The sequence below is a fragment of the Bombyx mori genome, chromosome 22 (assembly GCF_030269925.1).
Source record: "Bombyx mori chromosome 22, ASM3026992v2".
Taxonomy (NCBI): domain Eukaryota; kingdom Metazoa; phylum Arthropoda; class Insecta; order Lepidoptera; family Bombycidae; genus Bombyx; species Bombyx mori.
In genome coordinates, this window is record NC_085128.1 from 7,029,815 (window position 1) to 7,056,079 (window position 26,265).

A 26,265-nucleotide genomic window follows, 5' to 3' on the forward strand; every position below is an offset into this window, starting at 1 on the left:
TAAAAATAAAACTACATTTGTGTATTTATCTTGTTTTGTAAATACCAGAATACATTCATGTAAGAAAGTTTTATTTTTATTTCTTAACTAAAAAACATTATAACAAAAAATTTAAATGGGAAATTCATAAAAACAAACAAACAAAGTTCAAAACTTAATTGTGTTAACAAACGTATAAAATAGAAATCTTGACTAGACAAACTAACGAGTAAACAATTCGTGTTGTAGAAAGAAAATCAACAATTTCATTTTTAAATTAATCTAGTTGAAATACATTAATATAGTAAAGGATAATCATTGTAAAATGTCATGGATATAAAACATCTACTTTATAATGGATATATTAAATCTACAGTCAATTTACCGAACAATACAATCTGTGCTTAGTCGATAGCATTACGAAAAGCTATAAAACAGAATTAGAAGTAGGTCGTTCTGGAACTTTATCTAACAACTAAAGTTAAGAGTAACAGTCGGAAGAAATGACTCGTGAAGTAAGAAGGTAGCGGTGGATAAAGCGGTGACTAACTCTATTTTAATTACGAAGGTCCTTTTGACACTTCTTAGAACGTAACTCTTCACTTTTCGCATAATTTAAAATAATAAACATTTTTTGTTCATGGTCGTAAACATCATTTAAAAAATACACAATCAATTTAAATCAAGATACAATTAATTCACACACACAATAACATAATAATAACATCTGTATCATTAGACTTCGTAATTGGAATAGAGAAGTATGATTGGTTGCAACATTAAATTACTAGATCACGGCAAGCCTCCGCTGAAGAAACGAATGACATTTACAATTTTGGTGTGAATCTCTCATGAATTTAACTAAGGCGGTCCGTTGTATCATTTTCATAAGACTAATACAGTACACGCGGGCTAATTTAGTCGGCTTCGACTTCAGCAGGGTTATTGTATTAATTGAAATGAATGTAATTATAGTAATTTTGTCCGTGCAGTTTGGGTCTTAAAACATAGCCCGGCTAGGGCGGCGAGCATGTTGCGCGGGCGCAACGCAATTATTGATAAAAACTAATGAGTCATCGAAGGCAGGTACACGGCGGCAGGGTGGTATACGAAGGGTGGTGAGACATTGATATGTTATGAGTCATTTGTACTTACCTGCAAATTAAATTACATTATGTCGAAGAGAAATGTGTTTTTATGCATTCATTCTCTGAATTTCTTTACTGACACAATGGCTACTCCTTTGTTTTGTATCAAAACAGCAGAATTCATTCAAAATAATATTGCACGTGTTGTTATCAACAATGTGTTAAAAATTTTAACTGAAATAAGAATAGATCCCGAAAAGTTACAAAGCTCGTTAACTTTCTGCGGCGATATGTGATGTAAATGTTCGATTAGTGATTTTTTCTTTCATTTTTATCACTAACCCACAAAATGACAAAACTAAATACACTATCGATAACGCTTATCGACAACAATAATGCGCATCACTATGCCCGTCCATAAGGCTCATGAGTGGAAGAAAGAGCGAAATACTTGCTTCACTGCTCCGACTTTTTATGACCCAAACTGCACGGACAAAATAATTCTACTATAGTAAATACGATGGCAATGAATTACCGAATGACGCCAAAAAAAGTTCTCCCACGACTAAGCACGTTTGGAAGTTCAGTACGCCTTCATATATTCAGTCCGGCTAAATCTACTACATAAAGTACTGTGCAAACTGCTGCGTATCTTATAGAATTGACAACAATCTTTACATAAACAAAACGGACATAACAAACATTGAAAAAATATATATACTTGTATAAAATCATGCCAAAATCACCAATGATAACACATAAAAACTTAGAAACTTATATACACATACATATACTACTACATATTTTAACACAAACAAAATCAGTCTATAAGAGAGCACAAATACTAAAAAGAGTAGAAAATGTATTATTTCCTATAAATATAGTCTAAGGGGATTTAATCTCATTAGAGGTGTATGGTTATTAAGTAAAATTTCCATTATAGGATCCAGGATAATGAGCGATTACTGTTACCAAAGCTATTGCTTTTTAATCTATTGATTAAATTGCTATTTCAAAGAATTTAAGCGTAGAAAAAATGAATAGCAACTATAAAATCGAAACAGGATACAGAACCTCTTAGATTACACAAACATTGAACTGGGTGAGCATGAATAGTGTGACATACCAGGTAAGTTATAGGTATTACAGAAAAAATACAAGGTTTTTCAAGCTCGACTTAGCTTAACTTTCCTGTATATTCTCTTCTTCTTCTTAGTCGAATATTTCATTGCTGAAGGTCATGTCCTTGAAAGCCCTTCGTGGCTCTTTGTACCCTCAGCTTCCATTTGCTTCGGTTTTCGGCTTCTCTCAGGGCGTTCGCAACAGAGAGTCTAGTGAGCGCAGATATCTGATCCGACCAACGGTATGGTGGCCGGCCGGCGGGTTTTTTCCCTTCTACCTTGCCCACCACAATCAATCTTTCAAGGTTGTCTGGTGGCCGCCGAGCAATATGACTAAAGTAACCAAGAACCTTCTGGTAGCAAATCGTAGACAGTCTCGTTTCTCTTGGCGGTCCACGTACATTACACAATAATAACCTGATTTTATTCATAAATTTATCATAATAAAGAAATAAAAGTAATAAAATAACATTAAAACATAATCCTGTAGGAATAACAAATTCGAACAATCGAAAAATCAAACAAAACAATTTTATAATTTAATTAGTTTTAAAAATAATCGCTCATTGTTTAGTATTACAATAATAGTATCGCAATTGCGAATACTTGTAGGTTATAATAATGTTTAAAAAATCTACGATAATTAATATTAAATCTACGATAAGATCAAGGGATCTGCAAATTGATGCAAAAATTAATTCGATGGATATCATTGGAAACGAACACCAATAATTGCTCTGAGTCATCTTTCAAATCCCTTGCTAATTCAGCCCCATGTGTCCATTACCTGATTGCACATATTCAAGTAAAATTTTGGTGACAAAATCTCACTGTATTCTGAACAATCTTTCGAATACAGTATCGCAGTAATCATTGTAGTAGCATTCGATTCCATATACTTACGCAAAACACGTTCCAGTTCAGTTATAGATAAACTGTTATTAATGTAAAAATCTTTAGACAAACGGAAACATATTTCCCACAGTGCTGCGTCCACGGGGAATATGTTTATCAATTTATCAATCACATCAGCTGCTTTACCAGAGAGATCTTGTTCGAAAATGTTTACCGTTGCATTGGGTAGTTTTTTCTTCAACAGATATTTTAATTCATCACAGCAACACGGTAATGATTTAAAGGTTGATGGATCTATTACGTTATAGGCGACATCGTTCAGAATAGCCAAGGACACATCTTTTATCCTTTTTGCTATGACATTTGTAATAGTTATTTTGACCTCGTCTTTGCGGGTAGGCGGTCCAGCCTCGCAGTCCGCGCTGTGTTCAATCTCAAGGGGCGTGCTGTGTTGCACGTAGAAGCAATCGTTTTGGGGACCGCGTTTTAAATTCTCTAACATTAACCTCAAACACTCAGAGTATGCGTTATTATGATAAGCAAATTTGGCAGCCATATTTAAATTCCTTGCTACATTGGCTTCGTTTATCCACGGTTTGAGTAGCATTATGACGTCATCGGCCCAGGACTTCCTTTTGAAATCCTTCATGGACTGTAGTGGGTTTAGCTGGGATACTATAGGTTGCCTTTGCAAGTCGTTGGCGCTAGATAACATGTCGACAGCGGCAACGGGCTGGAACAGGAACTTATGGTTCGTGCGGCTCGCTGGAATCTTGATTACGCGTTTCGTTGTTTTCATCATAATAACCCGATTACCTCCTTTCGTTTTCTCATTGGAGATCTGATGAAAAAAAAAAATGTACATTTTTTTATTATTTTTTATTGCTTAGTTGCGTGGACGAGCTCACAGCCCGCCTGGTGTTAAGTGGTTACTAGAGCCCATAGACATTTACGACGTAAATGCGCTACCCATCTTGAGATATAAGTTCTAAGGTCTCAGTATAGTTACAACTGCTGTCCCGCCCTTCAAACCGAAACGCATTACTGCTTCACGGCAGAAATAGGCAGGGCGGTGGTACCTACCCGCGCGGACTCACAATAGGTCCTACTACCAGTAAGATGAGATAGAAAATATCCACATTAATATGAGGATTAATCACAGTATTTCCAGATTCGAGTAATCGATAATTTACCTGTAAATGAGTGTTGCCAGTGGAATAAATTCGTCCATCGTCGTCGATATAGACGGTGAAGTCACCACCGCACCCGACCAACGCTTTGGTATTAAACTCCATATTTTCATCAGCATCTGTAGTTTTCTCACTATCGCTTTTCATAGTATGAGGTTGTGTCTCCGTACGAATTTTAACTTCGGTTGGAATCTGTATTTGTTTTCTATCGCCACTGCCTATTCATAATTAAATAATTTAATTTAAAAAAACAAACAACAGATCTCTGCTGTCTTAACTGTTTTAAATGTGAAATTAAAGAAAATTATTAAGTCACTTCATTTCTTTTGAAGAATATTAAAACTGCAGTGACAATTATTACTTTTAAAAAATTAAAAAAGTATGTTTTTATTTATCATCTATATATTTTATGCTTTTTGATCATATTATATTATTAATTTGCTTATTGAGTAGACCTTACCTAGCTGTCCATCGAAATTAAGTCCCCAGGTATAAATAGAGCCCATGTTGTTTATTATGCATGAATGATGCCAACCAGCGGATATCTGTAAATACGAATCGAACCACATTATATATTTTTTCACAACAGAGATGTCGGAGGAACGTGATCTTTTTGCTAAATTTGGAACCTCCGGGTCTGCGGAGGGACTTCGGTTCCCTCTGTATTTTGTACCGTATGTTCCATGGGGAGTGCTCTGAGGAATCGTTTGAGATGATCCCCTCATCTCCTTTTTATCATCGCACCTCCCGCCATCGGAGCAGAGTTCATCCATATCATCTGGAACCGCTGCGTTCATCGACAGTGCGTTTCCAGAGATCTTTTTTGCCACGTACCATCCGGCTATGGAATGAGCTCCCCTCCACGGTGTTTCCTGAGCGCTATGACATGTCCTTCTTTAAAAGAGGTTTGTGGAGAGTATTAAGCGGTAGGCAGCGGCTTGGCTCTGCCCCTGGCATTGCTGAAGTTCATGGGCGACGGTAACCACTTATCATCAGGTGGGCCGTCTGCTCGTCTGCCTACAAGGGCAATAAAAAAAAAATACTAGTAAATTATCCGGATCTGTACCTGTACGATTCTCCCTCGCACGTTGGTAGTATCGACGCAGGAGGGTGCGAGGTATCTGTCGTTATCGTCGTGGAAGGGCAGGGTGGGGGAGGAGGGCTCTGCGGCGCGTCGTGCGGCGGCGGCGCGCACCTGCTGCGGACTGGCGCCCCACACGTACACCTCGCCTTTATGTGTTAACGCCAACTGTTTAAAATTATTTCATTATAGAGATTTGAAAGTAGTCTTCAGCGGTAATGGATATTGTATGGATCAGCTTGTTGGACCATTAAAATGGCGGATGAAAGACGACTGCATGCAGCAGAGATGCGAATGTTGCAATGGATTTGTGGAGTAACCAAAATTCTGAAAGTGGCGTTGACGCAATGAAAATGAGGTTGGTGAGAGAGTGTTAACTATGAATGTGGAAGGATATAGAGGAAGAGGTAGACCTAAGAAGAAATGGATGGATTGCGTGAAAGACGATATTTGTAAGAAGGGAGTGAAATGCTATATGATAGAGGCGTATGTAAGGAGAAAAAACATGTTGCGCTGACCCCAGGTGACTGGGAAATGAGCAGGAGAATGATAATGATGAGTCTTCAGCGGTAAGCAGCGTCTTGACTGCGTCGCTATGAAGGCAATAGCTGATGTGCACAAGTAATGGCGACCATTCACAATCACGTGATTTATGTGCTCGTCTCCGTTAACAAATAATTTTCTACGGGTGTTCCTCGTTTCGATATCGAGTAGAGGGAACTCGCTCTCGCCTCCGTCATCTGACTGCCGGAGTCCCGCAAGGCTCCGCGTTCTCCCCGTTATTATTTAGTTTGTATATCAATAATATACACCGGTCTCCGGAGACCCATCTAGCGCTCTTCGCCGATGACACGGCTATCTACTACTCGTGTAGGAAGATGTCGTTGTTACATCGGCGACTCCAGATCGCAGTAACCACCATGGGAGTGGTTCCGGAAGTGGCGCATTGACATTAACGCCACGAAAAACACAGCGGTGCTCTTCAAAAGGGGTCGCCCTCCGAATACCACTTCGAGCATCCCACTCTCTAATAGGTGCGTAAACACCTCCGCCGTTAGCCCCATCACTCTCTTTGACCAGCCCATACCGTGGGCCTCGAAGGTCAAATACCTAGGCGTCACCCTCGACAGAGGGATGACATTCCGTCCGCACATTAAAACGGTACGCGACCGTGCCGCGTTTATACTAGGACGACTGTACCCTATGCTTTGCAGACGAAGCAAACTGTCCCTCCGTAATAAGGTAACTATCTACAAAACTTGCATACGCCCCGTCATGACGTATGCAACCGTAATGTTCGCTCACGCGGCCCGCACCAACTTGAAACCCCTTCAGGTTATTTAATCCCGATTCTGCATGATAGCCGTCGGAGCACCATGGTTCCTGAGGAACGTGGATCTCCACGATGACCTGGAGCTCGACTCTGTCAGTAAGTATCTACAGTCGGCATCATTGCGCCATTTCGAGAAGGCGGCACGACATGAGAACTCTCTTGTCGTGGCCGCTGGAAACTACATACCCGATCCAGTAGACCGAATGGTAAACCGTCGACGTCGCCCAAAGCACGTTATTACGGATCCTCCCGATCCATTAACGGTGCTTATAGGCACCACAAGCACCGGTCACCGTCTTCGTCAAACCTGTCGCTTGCGACGAAGGGCTCGACGAGCGAATTGACCCATAGAGATAGCCCACTGAGTTTCTCGCCGGATCTTCTCAGTGGGTCGCGTTTCCGATCCGGTGGTAGATTCTGCGAAGCACTGCTCTTGATAGGGTCAGTGTTAGCATCACTCCGGTTTGAGCACCGTGAGCTCACCTATTAATTAAGATTACGCTGAAATAGCCTCTCAAGGCTTATTTATTAGCTTAGGTAGGAAAAAAAAAGAAAGTATACAGCAGCGACGGCTCCTTTGATCTGAATAAGAAATGACAAGGTCTTTTAAAATTTTTCTCACGTTATGAAAGTATCCGGCGGCTAGGGCGCGTACGGGTTCGTGCAGCGCCACGCGCACCGGTAGCGACGCCTTGCCGCGCTGCCCCGTGCCCAGCTGCCCGAACACGCTGGCGCCGCACGCCCACAGCTCGCCGCCACGCGTCAGCAGTACCGAGTGGCACGCGCCGCACCCCACGCTCTGCACCTGGCGCCATTACATTCGCTGTCACGGTACCAGGTTTTTATATACGCTTTTATTAGCTTCAGACGTATGTATGTTAACGGAATCTTTGAACATGATTTTGACCCCCTTCAAAACGTCGGATTAATTCGAAATTTGGTATAATTATTAAGGAACGATGACAATTCAGTATTTAAAAAAAATATTGAAATTCAATTAAAAATGAAAAATAAATAATAGTTTAAAAAAACTAACAAAATACGCTTTTATAGAAAAACTAACTGTCATTTATGATCAATTTATTTATTTATTTTTCATTGCTTAGATGGTTGGACGAGTTCACAGCCCACCTGGTGTTAAGTGGTTACTAGAGCCCATAGACATCTACAACGTAAATGCCGCCATCCACCTTGAGATATGAGTTCTAAGGTCTCAGTATAGTTACAACGGCTGCCCCACCCTTCAAACCGAAACGCATTACTGCTTCACGGCAGAAATAGGCGGGGTGGTGGTACCTACCCGTGCGGACTCACAAGAGGTCCTACCACCATTTATACTGTCACTGTACGAGGTTTTCATTTTTTGTTTCCTACCGGCGAGAAACTCAGTGGGTTATGTCTATGGATTAGTTTACTCGCTTGCGACGAACTTACCTTTCTCCCCAAAAACTTCGTAACCAGTTGTGGGGTCCACTGATCGTCGATGTTTCCGAGGCCCAGCTGACCGTGCACTCCCCACCTGTGACAGAGTATTTAAACAATCTATTTATTAAGTAGGCAATGATAAATCTATTAAGTACAATTTTCTTCATTATTTGCCATCCAAGCTCCTTTTTATATTTAGGAGCTATTAAAGAAATCCGGTGCAGTGAAAAAAATCTAAATACATACTAAAGTATCAGTAATTATGGACGAAATAAGATAATTGAATTAACACTACTAATAATAAAATAGTTTATTGTGCAATGTCATACAAGTCCTTCAGTCGTGTAATGATTTTGTATTGAAACATTTTTCTTAAATTTCATAAACAACCACTTCTATTAAGATGCAATGTGAGCTGAAATTATTTGCTGTTCTTTTCCTGCGATTGAAATTTCGACTACGCGCGAATGTAATTTTTCAAAGGTGTAATGTTATTTTAGATTTAAGAAGTTATTTATATTTCGTATTTAGTTAGGCTAACGCACAGTCACTTAGTTGCGGCTTCTTGATGTCCTTTACCACGTACCCAAGTGTGCCGTAACCTTATCTTCACGGCAAATCTATACTAATATATAAATCTACAGTGGTTTTTACGTATGTTCCGTTATAACTACTGAACCGTGCATCCGATTGACTTGAAATTTGGTATCCATGTAGAAAATATATGTACTTAATGGATAGGCTTATATGAGTGTTGGACTCCTTAATAATAATGACAATAAATAATAATGTTAATTTTAAATGCCCAGCGAAGCGGGCGAGTATGGCTAGTGTATGTATAAATATAACTAGACCGCGATGTTGTAGTATCAATGGTTTACTCACTAAAATTGTTTTTGTTACTTGGATGGGTGGACGAACTCACAGCCCACCTGGTGTTAAGTGGTTACTGGAGCCTATAGATAACTACAACGTAAATGCGCCATCCACCTTGAGATATAAGTTCTAAGGTCTCAGTATAGTTACAACGGCTGCCCCATCCTTCAAACCGAAAGGCATTACTGGTTCACGGCAGTAATAGGCAGGGCGATGGTACTTACCCGTGCGGACTCACAAGAGGTTCTACCATACTAATTACGCATATTATATTTTTGCGAGTTTGATTTTTATTACACGATGTTATTCCTTCACCGTGGAAGTCAATTGTGAACATTTGTTAAGTACGTATTTGATTAGAAAAATTGGTACCCGCCCGGGATACGAATACCGTTGCATCGCTAGATACGAATGCAGACGTAACAGTAGAATGCTCTCAAGAGCAAGCTCAAAGAGGTCCAACCACTAGTAAAACGTCAACTCTAATACCTCATAGTTCCACTAGAGAGCAACTACGGGGACATCTGTCAAATCAAGTATGGGTAGGGGATTTAATGAGGGGAATGTGACGGACCCCCACGTGAGGAGTCGCCCGCCGGCGTCCACCGCGGCGGAGTGGTAGTGTCCGGCGGCGACGCACACGAGGGGCGCGCCCCCCGCGAGCCGCACGCGCAGCACGCCGCCCGACGCGCGCGCCGCCTCGCCCGCCGCGCCGCGCCACCGCCGCCCCACGCCCAGCTGACCGAACGTGTTGTCGCCCGCGCTGTACAACTGTCACGTACATTTGAATGAAAGGGTCGTCTGGTGTAGTGGTAAGTGACATGGTCCTACACAAGGGGGTCGCGGTTTCTAATCCCGCCAAGGGAAGATATTTGTATGATAAATATAAATGTCTTTTCCAGGGTTATGGATGTATATTAAATATATGTATGTGTATAATAAAAATCTTACATTTATTTCCGTTATCTGGTACCCGTTACACAAGTTCTTTACGAACTTATCACGAGACCCGTTAACGTGGCGTGATTGTTAGTAAATATTTATTATATTTATTTATATTTATTATATTTATTTACCTCAAACCACTCAGATATGAATATCATAGATACGGAAAAGAGAAGAGAAATAAAGGCAAAACATATTCACATAGCAACCATCAACTGTCGATCACTAAGAACATCAGAAAAACTTAAAGAATTTGAACTGGCAGTAAAAGAAATAAAATGGGATATTATTGGGATTAGTGAAATGAGACAGTTTGGTGAGGGCATACAAGATCGAGGAAACTACATATTGCACTATATAGGCGAGACGCCTGGACTATATGGAGTTGGATTCATGGTCAGGAAAAATCTTGCAGATAATATAGAAGAGCTCAGAGGAATCTCAGAACGTATTGCAATCCTTAATATCAAACTATCTATAAAAGGAAAAAATGAAGAATGGTCGATTATTCAGGCATATTCTCCAACTGAATCGGACAAAAAGGAAGATGTAATAAAAATAGAAAACTTCTATAATGATCTTCAAAATACTATGGAAAGCGCTCACAAAAATAAAATTGTCATGGGCGACTTCAATGGTCAGATAGGAACACAGAAAAATGGAGAAGAATACATCATAGGAAGATATGGATTTGGCTTCAGAAGTAAAAACGGCACAAGATTAGTAAACTTTGCAACTGAAAACAAATTAAGCATTCTGAATAGCTTTTATAAAAAAAAACCGCAGAAAAAATGGACGTGGATCTCGCCTAGTGGGCTTTATAAGAACGAAATCGACTACATTTTATCTAAAAAACCTCCAAACATCACTAAAGAAAGACAGACATGGGAAAAAAGAACTTACATCAACTGAAGAAAAATACAACGGACTAATCAACCAACTAAAAACTGTAACAAGAAAAACCAACACAAACAATAAGAAAGAAATATCACTCATAACTAAACATTTGCTGCAAGAACGTAAAGAACTTATACAACAGAAGAAAAGTAAAGAAATCCGCCAAAAAATTACAGAAATAAGCAAAAAGATAAGTGAACAACTTAGAAAAGAAAGGAAAACAAAAAGACTATCTACAATAGAAAAATTTATAGAAAGAACAGGAGGAATAAAAAAGGCAAGGAAGGAACTAAACCACAAGAAAGAGTGGATACCAAGGATGAAGAAGAAGGATGGTATAACGACAGGTAACAGACTCGATATACTAAAGATTGCTACGGATTATTACCGCCATTTGTACACAAGCCAAAGATTTGAACAAACTCAAAAAGAATACAACATACCAACAGATGCAGAGCAGACACCGAAAATACTAACTATTGAAACAATTCAAGCAATTAAAACACAAAAACTTGATAAAGCACCTGGAGCAGATCTCATCACAAACGAGCTTCTAAAAACTACATTACTAGTGATTGCTCCAAAGCTTACGGATATATTTAATGAAATACTTAACACGGAAAACATCCCCGATGATTGGACTAAATCAACAATTATATTGCTCCATAAAGGCGACAAAGGAGACATAGGAAATTATAGGCCCATTAGCCTGATGTCGAATATTTACAAGGTTTTTTCAAAAATTATACTTTCTAGAATTACAAATACCCTTGAAGAAAATCAGCCCAAAGAACAAGCTGGATTCCGTAGACATTTTTCAACTATAGATCACATTCACGCTTTGAGACAGATACTACAAAAATTTAAAGAATATAACAAAACTTACTACCTGGGGTTCATTGACTTTAACAAAGCATTCGACACATTAGAACACAGTTTTATTTGGAACGCACTTGAAGCACAAGGCGTCGAAACAAAATACATTAGAATACTTAAAAATATTTACACAAAAAGCACTGCTCGAGTGAAGCTAGAATCGACAGGAGACGAATTCCCTATTAAAAGAGGTGTACGCCAAGGAGACCCTATATCACCAAAATTATTTTCAGCCGTCCTTGAAATGATATTTAGGAACCTAAAATGGAGAAAGGGACTAAATATAAATGGTGAAAATCTAAGTCATCTTCGCTTTGCAGACGACATTATTTTGTTTTCGGATTGCCCAAAAACTCTGGAAAGCATGTTGCAACAGCTATCGAATGAAAGTATTAAAGCAGGCCTGTCAATGAACTTAACAAAAACTAAAATAATGTCAAATTCTACAAATATAGAAATAAAAATAAATGACGAGGTAATAGAATATGTACAAGAATATATATATCTTGGACAACTTATATCTCAAGAAGACTGCATGCAAAAGGAAATAGAAAGAAGAATTGCTAATACCTGGAAACGGTTCTGGTCGCTAAGCGAAGAAATAAAAATTAAGACATGCCTATAAAACAAAAGAGAAAAGTATTTAATATGTGTATTCTTCCATGCTTACTGTACGGGTGTCAAACTTGGGCGTTGACAGAAGAACTATCAAACAAATTAAAAATTTGTCAAAACGGAATAGAGAGAAGTACAATAGGCGTAAAAAGAAAAGACCGAATAAAACTAAAAGACATAAAGAGCAAGACAAACTTTAAGAACGCATACACAACTTACAAACAGTTAAAATGGCGATGGTCTGGACATATGATCAGAGAGAAAAAGGAGAAATGGACCAGTTTAATAACTGAATGGTATCCACGAGATGGTAAAAGGAATAGAGGTAGACAGACTAAAAGATGGGAGGACGACATTATAAAAATAGCTGGTACTACATGGACGCGTACAGCAAAGGACAGGACACAGTGGAAATCTTTAGAGGAGGCCTTTGTCGAATTATATTTATTTAATATGCAATTTCGAAATGGGCACATATCGCATATTTTGTCAAATACGTTTTTTCATATATGTAGTTTTGAGGCTTACCTACATCCATTTTATAATAATTCCAGTAATTTTCAATTGCTAATTAACACTAAAATATATCTCAAAAGTTAATATTTTAAATTTTACACTGCTTTAGAAAATAATCAGTTTTTTTCATTTCCTGAACATTTTACATTTTCAAAGATGTGCCCTTTTCGAAATTGCATATTCATTTAAAAATGTAATCTAAAGGTAGGCACCGGCTTGGCTCTGCCCCAAAAAGAACTTCATGAAACACTCAAAAAAAAAACGGTGCGCGTGCAACTTGGTGCACGTGAATGAAGTGTAACTTCTTTTTCGACGTGTAGTATTGTGCTTTTCTTCATTCTTCATCTTTAAATCAGAATGCTGTGTATAAGAGATGCTACACATTCAACATTTATATTATATATTTTTAAAGTTTTAAATACTTCATTAAAATACTGGACGCTACTCGATGCTAACGCTCGCGCTGGCCTGTAACAGGCTTTATATTACGGGCATATGTTCGAGTGTCACGCATTCACTCTCGCTCTGTCTCTTTCTAGTATGGTAGCGTTAAACGTTTAAAGCAACCTTGTTGGAAGTCGCATTAGAAGTTTCACTTCAAAAGTCAACAAATATATAATATTTTTTCTCAAATAACGTTTCACTAAATTACATTACGATATACTACTAACCCACTGGTATGAGATACACTGACATTTGACGACCGTTCCATCACGACAATTAAAACGGAAGATTATTAGTCATCTTTTAATTTTACGTCATGAATAATTTGGTAGAAAGATGGTAATGGTTTGTAGAATTCGAATTCCAGAGTGGTAGCTCGATTTGAAATCATCGAGCGTTTTGACCGTTCGAACAAACTTACACGTACATCTTACAGTCTGACTATACATGCGACCATTCTACTTGTTTCTATGCAAAACTATTCTAGAACAATCGATGTTCCCATGGAACCGAGACTTCAGTCTCGTGTCTCAACGTGACTAACAGTATTATCATTTTGTAGTCTATAGTACGTGCTCAATATTTAGACAAAAATGGTACATAAAATATCCTTTTTTTGTATTGCTTCGATTGGTGGACGAGCTCACGGCCCACCTGATGTTAAGTGTTTACCGGAACCCATAGACACCTACAACGCAAAAGCCGCTACCCACCTTGAGACATGAGTACTAAGGTCTCACTTTTAACAGCACAACGGCTGCCCCACCTTTCAAACCGAAACCTAACATTACTGCTTCACGGCAGAAATAGGCAGGGCAGTGGCACCTAGACTCACAAGACGTCCTACCATCAGTAATGAAATGAGTGAATCTCCTGCTCGGTTACCTTAAATAAGAAAATGACTTACTCCATTTTCCGTTAAAATGAGAGTGTGGTGTCGTCCACAGGCCACGTCTATAACCCTGCCGATGAGCTCCGTGTTGACTGGTGTGCTAGCCATCATCACCCTGGCGTTGCCGTCGCTGACCACGGCCCAATGCGCCAGCCCGCAAGTGAGGGAGCGTCTGGGTGTGAACACTTGATTCTTCCATGTGTCGGATGGAGGTTGCGTGACCTCCAAATGTATATCTTGACATGGTTCCCGGGCTTCCACAGCACAGGCGACATTGACGAACGTAGATATTAGTTGCGTCATTTTTGCTGTCTAAAAATGATGTTTATATTAATACTAGCTTTTGCCCGCGACACCGTCCACGTGGAATAATTATTTTGACATGGCACTAAATTTTACCCCCATTTCATTTACCTAGAAAGTGAAAATATTTTGAAATATTCTTTATCGGTGCTCCACTTGTATTGGTCTTACTGTGATGTTATATAGCCTATAGCCTTCCTCAATAAATGGGCTATCTAACACTGAAATAATTTTTCAAATCGGACCAGTAGTTCCTGAGATTAACGCGTTCAAACAAACAAACTCTTCAACTTTATAATAAGTATAGATAAACACGACTCGATGGAGATACGGCGTGTAATGACTTTGTATAGAATGATGTAATGACTTATGCAGGAGTTGATAAAGGACAAACCCGAAATCCATACAAACTTGGGCCTGGCGTTACAGTGCTAGAATTTGGGCATAAGTTACAATACCTAAGAAGGTTTCATGAGCCCAATTTTCAGGTCTCCCAGCAATGGCCAAATTGGTAAAATCAGACAATGTTTACATTTTAGGTTATGTTTATTGTTCGAGATATTTTAATAAAAACGATATTTTTGAGGCTGTTTCCTACTAAAGATGAGTAATTTTTTATGAAACCTGTTGCAGCAACAGGTTGCTTTAAAATAAAAATGGAACCTGTTACGAGAAATCGCGCGTTAGGTTGTTTACGAAAACGAACGAAAGCCACATTAAAAACAACGTAATGCGAAACGCGCTGCGCACGAAATGATTTTTTTAAGGGATTTTATGACCTGGTAACTAAGACCTTTAGGTCAGTCTTATTTTAATTTTTATGAAAACTTTTTTATATGAAAAACTATATTTATATGATAACTTTTTTATATAAAATATAAATCATTACGTGCTCCCATATTATCTCATCACATTTCATTTCATTTTATTTCATGCCTTTTTTATTTTTATTTTTTATGGGTTAGATACCCATCGACGAGCTCACAGCTCACCTGATGTTAAGTGGTTACTGGAGCTCATAGACATCTACGACATAAATGCGCCACCCACCTTGAGATATAAGTTCTAAGGTCTCAGTATAGTTACAACGGCTGCCCCGCCCTTCAAACCGAAATGCATTACTGCTTTACGGCAAAAAAAGGCGAGCGGGAGGCGCGGACTCACAAGAGATCCTACCACCAGTAAAATTATTAATATAACTACACCATAGAAAAACTCAAAGTACCAAATCGACTTTTTCATGTTATATTTAAGATTGCCAGTTGAAAATATTTTGAATTGCCGCAGTTGCCGACATGATTTCGTGTCATAACTAAATGGCACAGTTATTTATTTCTTTTAATGATTTTTGTTAGTAGATTTTGGTGCTTTACGTTACGTTATTCAATGAGATTAAGTTTATAGTCTGGCCAGCGAATCATGGCACAACTAAATAGCGGCATTCCAAAATATCTTCAGTTGGCAACATTAAAGATAACTTAACACGATTTGATACATTTGTGTTTTTCTATGGCATAGTCACATTAATTTAAAAATGCAAAACTACCCTTTCATGCTATATTTGATGTTGTCAGTTGTAGATATTTTGAATTGCCGCCATTGTAAGTAGTTGTGTCACGATTCGATGGCCATACTCTATTTACATTGATTAAAATACCTATAAAAACAGTCATTTATCCTATCCTATTTTATGGATGCTCTAATTCTAATCCGCGCGTTTGTGGAGCTAGTTACGTATATTGAAATAAGTGTTGCAGATGTTTACAAAGATTGTTTAAAACAAAAAATTGAATTCAACTTATTTTCTACACTTGGCCATTGTCAATGAAACTAAGATTTCAATAGGTTAATCAAGCAAAATAGACGAATTTTTTGGTACATATCCCATTCGTGTAACGCTTAGGCCCAAAATGGGGTTTCTCCTTTACTAATTTAGTATTTATTTATACTCAAAATCTGGGTTGGCAAGTTCAAGAAATATAATACATGTGTTGAAGAAATAATTGAAATAGTTAAGTAACACTTTGAGTAATTATCGTCATGGTTTATGGTGGAGGCTGAATGGGATATTCTGATTGTTTCTCAAAACCCAAGTGTTTGTGTAGAATTTACATCCCAGTCTTAAATGTTGACGTCATTGTTCAAAAAGTGTGCTCTCTCTCTCTAGCGCTTTTAAAAGGCTTAGAGAGAGTGAAAAAGAACGGCTTATATTATATCAAACAGTTACATTACGGTTGAGACTTTATCCTGTCAAAGCCATAAATGACTTTGTGTCTCTTATGTCGCGAGAGCCGGTAGAAAATTCAATCAACAGTTGGATTTAATTATCATTGGGCTCTAGAAATCGCTTAAAAGCAAGACGTTAATACTAAATATATAAATGACTAAATTTTTTAACAAAAAGACTAATCTTGAAAAACTTCAGAATACACACTTTCAAGAAAATTCTTAATCTTTCATTTTTACACAATAATAATAATAATAAGATCATCTATATTAAATACGTAGCATATTACGCTTTATGTATTATTCAATATAGAAATATGGGCACTTACATAAACTGTGGATATGCCCTGCTTCATGTCCCTCATTACAGGCCGCAGTTGGTCTTGTAACGGATTCAACCACAAACATAGACACTGCAATTTTATTTTTTATGTTAATATTGACCTACTGTTTAGTTTGCCGCTGACTTTTTTTCAGCTTATTCCTCTACTCACTTTAAGTAGGAAGGTGTCAAACTTTTCACAATTGCCAATAATAAAATCAAGGAGCCATTGGCTGTCTTCTTCCAACAGCAGTGGTACAACACATTGCTCCCTAAGGAGACAGTTTAAAGCTCCTCTGCATATAGCACTTCGAGACTTTACTGCTGAGAGAAGTATGTTAGGGTATCCTCTGTGAATGCTGAATAATGGTAGCATCTCCCACAAGCCAACCGCAGCAGCAAATGAAGCCAATTCCAATAGTTCAGCCGGATTAAGAGTTGTGAATTTTACATCCCTAAAACAAAAGTTCAGTTATTGAGAACATTCTTCTTTTTTTTTTCCTACCTAAGCTGAGAGCCTTGAGAGGCTATATCAGCGTAACCTTAACTAGTAGGTGAGCTCACGGGGCTCAAACCTGACGACGTTGCTAACACGAACCCCAGCAAGAGCCATGCTTCGCAGAATCTACCACCGGATCGAAACGCGACCCACTGAGAAGATCCGGCGAGAAACTCAGTGGGCTGTGTCTGAGGGTTAATTTACTCGTCGAGCTCTTCGTCGCAAGCGACAGGTTCGATGACAATAATGACCGGTGCTTGAGGTACCTAGAAGCACCGTTAGTGGATCGGGAGGATCCAAAATGACGTGTTTGGGCGACGTTGACTGCTTTCCATTCTGTCCGCAGGATCGGGAATGTAGTTACCGGCGGCCACGATGAGCGGGTTCTCGTGTCGTGCCGCTTTATCGAGGTGGGAACATTCTACTGTTACAGGGTTACATTCAGTTTTTATCAATCTACTATAGCTATCATTTAGGCAGCGTTTAGACATAATTTTTTTATTAAATATGTGATAAAATATAATGACATAATCATAATCTATTATCATATTCTTCTATAATTTTTTTTAACTATCAATTCAACTTTTTAAATTAAGCTATCGAAAGTAATAATGTTTCAATCGAGATTTTTCTCACTAACCAGTCGAATATTTCTTCTTCATTAGTAGACATTTTGATTAACACAGCCAGTAATTTGACGATAATTGCAGCATTCCCAAGACTTCCGACATTCGCTGATTGTTTAAACATGGACAGTTCGTGGAGACGACCAAACACACCTAGTCGGGCTACCCAGCCATCTGGTGGACTCTGAAATAATTATATCGTACCATTAAAGTATGAAGTACCGTGATAAGTTATAATATTATTAGTTTGTAACAACAAAGGTGATGTCGGTTTCATTTTAAAAATTATTAGTGATTTCACTATTTTCTTTCTATGATTATATTATGATTAATTCTAATATTCTGTGTATTTACTGAAAAAGCAGTTTTCAGTGGGACAAGAAATGACAACGAATAATAATAATAAAAAAAGCAATCGAGATCGGAAAGTGTTAGCTACCCCTGCGATCCACAACTCTATCTGAGCATTGCAAAAACTAGATAGGTGATAGGTGAATAGGAATGAATATATTAGGGTAAGTGTGAAAATAGCTTCGGTAATTAACAAATTAAAGGACGATTAGCGTAGTATGGACATGTGATGCGTAGAGAAGAGAGAGAAGATGCATGTGAATAGGAGATGTATGGAAATGGTAGTGCAAGGTAGAGGAGGAAGAGGTCAACCGAAGAAGACATGGATGGAGTGTGTGTATAACGATATGAGAGAGAGAGAGAGAGAGAGAGAAGAGTGAGTGTTGAGATGACGGCTGATAGAAGAGAATGGACGTGAAAAATTAGCTGTGCCGACCCCACCTAGTGGGATAAGGTAGAGAAAAAGATGAAGAAGAACTAGATAGGTGAGGTACAATAAAAACACTATGAATGGTTAACAAAAATAGTAAGTACAACCATATTTGTATGGAATGGGATCGTTTGTGTACGTTTGCCGCTAGGAGCGCTGTTCCAACTACACACAATAATGGCTTAACTTTTACGCTATCGAGAACGTTAAAAAACTCGGACTAAGCACACAGGTCGGTAGGTGTATGTATAGTGTGTGCACGTACTTGCGCTAACGAGTAGAGGTAGTGCGCGGATGCGATGTTCCCCCGCGACATGAGCAGGTCCGCGGCGGCGCGCAGCAGCGGGGGCAGCGCCGCGCCCAGCGCCGCCGCGCGCTGCTCCGCGCCCGTCCCGCCGCGACATATCGTGCCAACGAGCCACTCGCACACCTCGCAGCTACATAACAAACACCAGTCTTGACTAGTTTACCGCAAAGACACAGCCCACTGAGTTTCTCGCCGGATCTTCTCAGTGGGCTGCGTTTCCGATCCGGTGGTAGATTGTGCGAAGCACTGCTCTTGTTAGGGTCAGTGTTAGCAACACTCCGGTTTCAGCCCCGTGAGCTACACACATTAGGGTGAAGCTGAAATAGCATAGGTAGGAAAAAAACTAGTTTACATTATCATCCGTGTTGTCGTTGAGCGACAACAACATCGGTAATCAACAGAAAATAACGAAATGAAAATATTCAGTGTCCTCAGTGAGAGTTTTTTTTTAACGTTCTCGTTAGCGTAAAAGTTAACTCAAACTTGTATGGAGTTGGAACTGTTATATCTCTGTACTGAACCCTAAAATGCTGATACCCTCCAACCACTCACTAGACGGTCCGAGGTAGAGACTTTAGAGGAGACCGGAGAACGGTTAGTAGAGCGTGAACTGTCTTAGAGTACGGGTGCGGCTGCTGGGGTTGCTCCTAGAGTTACATCATCCATATTGTATAAATCAAATAAAATTGTTCGTATCCTAAAAGTTCCCTTTTTAAAACGACCTCAGAGTAAACTCCCATAACAGAACGTTTGCCTACGTTTGCCGCTAGGGGCGCTGTACCAATGAGTAAACTTTTACGCTATCGAGAACGTGAAAAACTCGCACTAAGCACACAGATGTGGCTTCAGCGTGTTTAGTTACATACATAATGTAACGTAATTGGGCTTCTGCTTCACGTTTCAAATTTGTAGTGACAATCATGTGGAAGTATAGTATTTACATTGTATCATTCGAAAGATTCAAATCCATTAGTGAACATTGGCGAAGGAAGTTCCTTGGCTGGAATTGATTTTTATATCAATAGAGGGTCCCCATAAACAGTTGTTTATATAATATTTATAATTTTATATCGCACAATGTCAGTTTTTTTACTTCAATTTATGACTGCTAATTTCCCTTTTATATTTGCTAATTAAAATATATCGTTTGGGTGTGCTGAGAGTCACCTTCATGGTTATATTACAATATATAAGTATAATATCTTATTTGAAATAATTGTTTTTTAAAGTAATTTAAATGCCTACTAATGTTTTCAGTTACGCTTCAAACTGTATGTTATAATCCAACATACAGTCTTTATCACAAAAACAAGTACCTTAATAAGTAAGTTAGGTTAGTAGCTAGGCTTAAAAATATGAGATTGAAATTAAACTTACATAGTATTCAATATATATGCACCGCAGTTTGTTACAATCAAACACGGTTGTAAAGTGAACCTCGGTAGTTGCAAATCACACAAAAACGTTGGCTCTTGCCAATCCCCAGTTGTTGTGGAAGCGTCTTTAGCAGCCATAAGATGAGCGCGCTGCACATCGCCGATGAGTTCCGCAGACCACATTTCAGTAAAATCTCGATTAACTCCTTGTGAGCTTTCGTGCTGAAAATGTTATTGTTTTCTACTAAGTGTAGAAATATTTCGTTTCAACAGATTTGTGTATTATTGTTTTTTAAATCAAAATTAATTAAAGTACAATGAGAAATATTGCAAACATTCAAATGACTATACCCGGTATGTTAATAGAGGTAACCTCGGATGGGAGTTTCGTCAGCGGTGGATTTACACTGGGGGCAGTCGGGGTAAGTGCACAGGGCGGCAAAATTTTGAATGTGAAAAACAATTATAATTGTTAGAAAAAAAAACAAATATTTATTTATGTTTCTGGAATATATAATAAAGTTTCTGCAATAAATTAGTTATTTTAATTTTGAAAAATAAAATATATAAACTACAAGTTTAAGTAAAATTCCAGAATTGGGGCGTCTTTTTTTTCGGTGCCCAGGATCGGCATTACGTTTAAATCCGGCCCTGAGTTTCGTGTTAATTAAAAATAATTGTCGTGGCTCTGCAACCTTTTTGACAGGACATAAGACCTACAACGACTAGACATAGACTAAGACAGAGACTTGACAAGAATTAGAAAAGAAACAAAGAGAGGAATGGAACGAAGGCGGACGTGACTAGCGGCAGACAGTAATTTTAACGACTTCCTAAAAGCACACACAAACTAGACGACAAGGAACGAATTGACCTTTCTCATCCGTGCATAAAATAGATGACAAAAGAACTAACCGACCGTTCAATAATTAACTATAATATTTCGTTTTTCTTACCTGAATGACTGAAAAGCTGGAACTGTGCACCTCAATTTCATTTTTCCTCAATAGATAAATTAACCTTTGGGACCACAAACCTTGTACATATAAACCATCCTTTTTTATTTGTGGTCTCAGAGTTCTAGATGGTGTGTCTTCTTCAGGGCTTTCAAGCTAAAATATTTACTTAATAAATCTCTTCATCAGAGTAATGTAATTTAAAAGCACGTTCTTAATTACACTAATAAGACATTTCTACATATAATAATTTACTTACAGTATTTTATTACAGTAATAATTCAAATTGGTCACTTAATATTTTGCTTCGAAAATATAATCATACATTTAAACTTACTATCATTGTTCCCTCATTTAATTCAAACGCAGTCAGGAAATGTCTTCCGTTTACATATTGAGCAGTCAATGCCCAATTATTCGAACCTTTTCTAAACAGCGGAAGGTATTCGGTTGGTTTCAATACATACTCCACCGTTTGTGACTTGTGTTCATCTGTAGGTATATATCATTTTAATTTTATTGTTGATGAATATTGTAACCATTAATTAGGCAATTAAACATACATAGATAGCTTTACAAACGTAAAAATTACGAAGTAACTGATGCAAAAACAAATTGTAGGCTTGCACTTCAAGGTACGATAGTCCTACAATTCAAGCTTCTGACGTGTTGCATGTTGCATTATATTGTAAAGAATGGGACACCAATTGATTATGCAAATTCGAAAAGGGCACAATTTAAAATATTAACTTTTGAGATATATTGTAGTGTTAATTAGCAATAAAAAATTACTGGAATTATTATAATTTGGGTGTAGGTAAACCTCAAAACTACATGTATATGAAATAACGTATTTGACAAAATATACGACATGTGCCCTTTTCGAAATTTCATATTCAATTATACTTTATATTTGAAGCTTTGATGGGATAGCCCACTGAGTTTCTCGCCGGACCTTCTCAGTGGTTGCAACTCCTATCCAGTGGTAGATTCTGCGAAGCAATGCTCTTGCTAGGGCTAGCAAATTCTCTCTGGTTGAGCCGGTGAGCTCATCTACCCGTTCGGGTGTAGCTGTAGCCTCTTAGGCTACAAACGAATAGGTAGGGGAAAAAAAGGGATCTTGGCTGTTTATCCAGAGCATAAAAAAGTATTTCTTTTTCATGACAAATATTCTTATTCTTAAACTAATAAAAAATGCTATTATCTACTCCATCAAATTATATATTATAATAGTCTAGTTTTTATGGTCAGAGATGACAAATAGTTAAATAAAAGTACAAGATAAGGCCGTGAAAGTGGTTTTAATTATGCCTGATATCTTGAACTGTAATGAAAAAAACTACTAATAATAAATGTAAATTAAGAGACATTTCATTGTCAAGAGATGTCATTATTAATTCGATCGTCATTGGCTTGGCTCAATTTTCTGACTGCATTTTGTTAATACACTATGTTCTTTCATTCACCTTTTGAACTTCCTTGAATAAAAAGTGTAATTTTATCCTTTGATAGTTGCTTTATATAAGACATAAATCCATCTTTTTTATCTCTGTCGTTAGCTTTGATTTGTTGTAACCAACTATAACCATATGATCTGTGCTCTAATACTAATTTCCACTGTTGTGATTTAGTGCTCGAAATCTGGAAATGAATATATTTTATACTACAATTCAATATACATAGGACAGTTATATTTAAAATACATTTGACTGATCATCAAGCTTTATCATAGAAAATAATTATGATGTGAAAAGGAACCCTTTTCTATAAGCTTGTGAATTATTTTTCATTACAAAAACTAGTATTTAAAAGGTTCTTACAATCACAATTTTTACATTTGCTAAGAGAAAGAGCTATGATCACATGCAGACTGAAGATTGCATGTAGTATGTTAGTAGCACACTTGTCTACCCTTTTTTGTGTCCGTTTTTGGCTGTTTCACTTTTTTTTCAGACACAGGGCCGAATCTCATATGCCCACATTTGAAGTCGTCGTGGCCTAACGGATAAGACGTCCGGTGCATTCGTGTTGAGCGATGCACGGATGTTCGAATCTCAGGCGGGTACCAATTTTTCTAATGAAATACGTACTCAACAAATGTTCACGATTGACTTCCACGGTGAAGGAATAACATCGTGTTATAAAAATGAAACCCGCAAAATTATAATTTGCGTAATTACTGGTGGTAGGACCTCTTGTGAGTCCGCGCGGATAGGTACCACCGCCCTGCCTATTTCTGCCGTGAAGCAGTAATGCGTTTCGGTTTGAAGGGTGGGGCAGCCGTTGTAACTATACTGAGACCTTAGAACTTATATCTCAAGGTGGGTGGCGCATTTACGTTGTGGATGTCTATGGGCTCCAGTAACCACTTAACACCAGGTGGGCTGTGAGCTACACATCTAAGCAATAAAAAAATAAAAAATAAAACTTAGGTAGCAAGTGGGGTTGTGGGATTTGACGGTCTGCATATGTTAGGAACAATTTGTGGGGTTTAAATTACATATAATAATATTATGTTAAACTAATTAAAACATTAGAAAATACAAAAGAACGATCTAAAAAATGCATTTTACTGGCCAAATAGAAACAGAATTGCATTGGTTTCATTACTTTTCCCGAGTCCAAACAGAGAATTTTGTTAAGCATATCTATTCTATATCCAAAAAAAACAGCAGTGGTGTATTTTTTTGGCTTTTCATTTTATTGTGCACAAAGGCAATTAAGACCAAATATAAAAATGGTTACTGAAAAGACAGTTCCCTTAGCCTGTTTAGAATAAAAATGTGATTAAGGTAAATCATCTTTCTCAATTTTGTCTTTAAATAGAGACAAAGTAAAGTATATTTTAAGCTTTTAATGTTTTTCATATATTGGCCAGAATACACTAGCTGTACCATTTATGTATAAATATACTGTTTCAATGTATAATATAACACACACCTATACTATACAAACAGAAAAGAAGCCTACTGATCATGGCTCTCTTGAAATCTCTTTTTTTGACGATTAACATGTGACTTGGGTTTAAAAACATCAAGATGGGGCATTCATACCAAAGCTATATGATGTGTATCTGAAATGATCTTTGAAAATTCACTGTCAATAAAAGTAGTAGTTCCAAGCCTCATATTTTAAATGTTAGGTTTTAATAACATACTAACCAAAAGTGCTAACAAATCCAATGAGTCATCAAAACAAATCTGTAAATCTGTAATCTCTCCTGACACCTTGCATTCCCCTACAACACTCTGGGTCTCCAATGAATAAAAGGATATTGTTCCGCCCTGTGAATTGAAAATTTTAAAGTCACTTTTACAGCATACAAAATAGTGAAAATGTCACTAACTGCCTTGAGGCATATAGCTTGGAAGACTCAATTGTAGTTTAATCACTTTCCCACACTTTAGACCAGAATGTATGAATACCTTCTGTTAGAAATAGACAGGATTGAAACAGAGTGGGCTTAGAATATGCATTTACTCTTCAGGTACAATAACTTCATTAATTTTTATTACATTTCCATTACCAATTTATTTTTTAAAGTATATCTTGAGAATTATGTTTTATTTTGATTTTTTTAACGTACATTTTACAAAGACCTTATTGTATTGTGAAATAATATAGGTATTAAAATTTCATTATCCAATTTTGTATTGTAAAAGTGTATAGCTGAAACAAATATTAAAACCACAAATTTGTATAATACCTTAGATGCAATTATGAGTATATTTTCAGACTCTTTAGTAAGCCAAAATACCACTGATGTAGGTTTTGGAATGTTACCAAGTGGAAGAACAGTAACACTTGACAAAGACCACTTGTGATCGAAGTCATTTTGTGGAATGAATTGGGGTAGAAAAGGTACTAGAAGCACTTTCTGTTCACTTAAAATAATTGTCCAGGTCCCACTAGGCTCAAAACACATGCAATAAACTGGATTATCCACGAAGTCCCAATCATAATTTCGTTCAAACCTCTTTGACAATGGATCAATATATATGAAAAATAATTCTTTGTCACTTGAAAATGCAAAAAACTTCTTTAGACCGACTTCATAGAAACTGTACGATACAATATCTGCATGAATTAGCACATCCAATTTAAATAAGCCAGAAAAATCAACTTTTTCATTAGACTGAGCCATTTTTTGTCAGTCAATGGCCAGCCAATTCAGCCGATTGTTTTGTATTAATGCATAGTCTGTGGCACTTGATTAAACATTAAAGACATTGAAAGAGATGCAACGCGACGGGCTGCCGTACCGAGACGGCTGACGTTTCAGAACCTTCAATTCAAACAAATGAATTCCCGAAATCGTAATTATATTAACTATCTGTATTCAAATGTTCAAATTTATAAAAGACTCAGTAAATATGACCACCATTTTACTGTTATTATATTTCATCCCATATAATCTGATCTCATTTCATTTTGATTTCATTTCGTCATTTCACGCCTAGTTTCATTTTAATCAACTTCATTTCATTTCATCATTTTTCATATAATTTTTTTTTACATTAAAATTAAAATAAGACTTGACCTAAAGGTCATAGTTACCAGGTCATAAAATCCTTTACAAAATCAAATGAATAATCTGTGCTGTGTGACCATCTCTTATCTCTAGATCCTGCCTTCCTTTAGTTGAAAACGTACCAAATCCAGCCAAAGTCTGCTTAATGCGCGCGGATGTGCTATTCACCTCCTGTGGTATGTGGCGGGGTAAGACGGGGGAGGGC

The 26,265-nt window shown here is 37.6% G+C and overlaps 1 protein-coding gene across 1 annotated transcript; it reads right to left on the reverse strand.

Moving 5' to 3' along the window:
* Positions 1-16: 16 nt before the first annotated feature.
* LOC101742417 (uncharacterized) lies at positions 17-25,751 on the reverse strand. Its single transcript, XM_012695347.4, has 18 exons — positions 25,236-25,751; positions 24,691-24,813; positions 22,996-23,170; positions 21,867-22,021; positions 21,530-21,685; positions 20,575-20,795; positions 19,156-19,327; positions 18,124-18,293; positions 17,157-17,439; positions 16,992-17,075; positions 14,149-14,445; positions 9,523-9,719; positions 8,082-8,166; positions 7,270-7,452; positions 5,300-5,482; positions 4,694-4,778; positions 4,237-4,451; positions 17-3,884 (listed from the first exon to the last, which is right to left on the reverse strand). Exons 1-18 carry the CDS (start codon positions 25,671-25,673, stop codon positions 2,955-2,957), a joined length of 4,152 nt encoding a protein of 1,383 aa, XP_012550801.1. The 5' UTR covers positions 25,674-25,751; the 3' UTR covers positions 17-2,954.
* Positions 25,752-26,265: the final 514 nt, after the last annotated feature.